Source organism: Otolemur garnettii, unplaced genomic scaffold, assembly GCF_000181295.1.
Source record: "Otolemur garnettii isolate 467f Iridium unplaced genomic scaffold, OtoGar3 scaffold00025, whole genome shotgun sequence".
Taxonomy (NCBI): Eukaryota; Metazoa; Chordata; class Mammalia; order Primates; family Galagidae; genus Otolemur; species Otolemur garnettii.
Genome location: NW_003852420.1, coordinates 20,670,449 through 20,671,505, shown reverse-complemented (window position 1 = coordinate 20,671,505; position 1,057 = coordinate 20,670,449). Strand labels below are relative to the sequence as shown.

At 41.0% G+C, this 1,057-nt stretch overlaps 1 protein-coding gene across 4 annotated transcripts in view; it reads left to right on the top strand.

Moving 5' to 3' along the window:
- The window catches only part of LOC100951974 (protein argonaute-3), a 132,271-nt gene that overhangs the window by 115,281 nt on the left and 15,933 nt on the right, over positions 1-1,057 (top strand). For all 4 annotated transcript variants that reach the window (XM_003788177.1, XM_023512144.1, XM_023512146.1 and 1 more), the window contains one exon: positions 547-741. In XM_003788177.1, the coding sequence (XP_003788225.1) occupies positions 547-741 (195 nt within the window). The remainder of the gene's footprint in view (positions 1-546; positions 742-1,057) is intronic.

Here is a 1,057-nt window from a genome sequence, read left to right as displayed (position 1 = left end):
TGTTTTTTGTTTTTTGGGTTTTTTTGCAGTTTTTGGCCAGGACTGGGTTTGAACCCGCCACCTCTGGTGTGTGGGGCCACTGCCCTACCCCCTGAGCTATGGGCAATGCCTGGCTGGTTTTTCTATTTTTAGTAGAGATGGGGTCTCTCTCTTGTTCAGGGTGGTCTTGAATGCCAGAGCTCAAACAACCCACCAGTGGAAAAGAGATGCAGAGAAATCAGTGGTTTGAGTTTTTACTTATTTTCTTTCTCTTATTATCGTTATGTACTGTTTTTGTCTTTTTTTTCTCACTGATCTTTAAGTCTACCAACAACACATAGAATCTAATTGTTAAATACAAAGTTCAGCCTACTTTGTATTAGTTTAGGAAAATAGTTTTTGATCCTATACTGACTCTTTTATTGTGTTCTTCACTGGGAATTACTTATTTTTATTACTCTCAACATAAACAGTGATAAACTGTAAGGTTATAATAAAATTAAAATGTAAATTAAATCCATGTAGTTTTGATTATCTTAATTTCTTTCTTTACTTTTTCTAACCTAGGTTGTAGGTAGTATGGATGCCCATCCGAGCAGATACTGTGCCACAGTAAGAGTTCAGAGACCCCGACAGGAGATCATTCAGGACTTGGCCTCTATGGTTCGGGAACTTCTCATTCAATTTTATAAATCAACTCGCTTCAAACCTACTCGTATCATCTTTTACCGGGATGGTGTCTCAGAAGGACAGTTTAGGCAGGTTGGTGGCCTAAAATCTTTTCAGACTATGATTAAATCAGATACTATGGGCTCGGCGCCTGTGGCTTAAGAGGCTAAGGCTCTAGCCGTATATACCTGAGCTGGCGGGTTTGAATCCAGTCAAGGCCCACCAAACAACGACAGCTGCAACCAAAAAAAAAAAAATCAGATACTGTGTTTACAGTATGGTGTCTAGTCATAGAGTTAAAAGCCTTAATTTGAGACTCGGTGCCTATAGCTCAACCGGCTAAGGCGCCAGCCACGTACACCTAAGGTGGCGGGTTCGAATCCCCAGCCCGGACCCGCCAAACAACAAT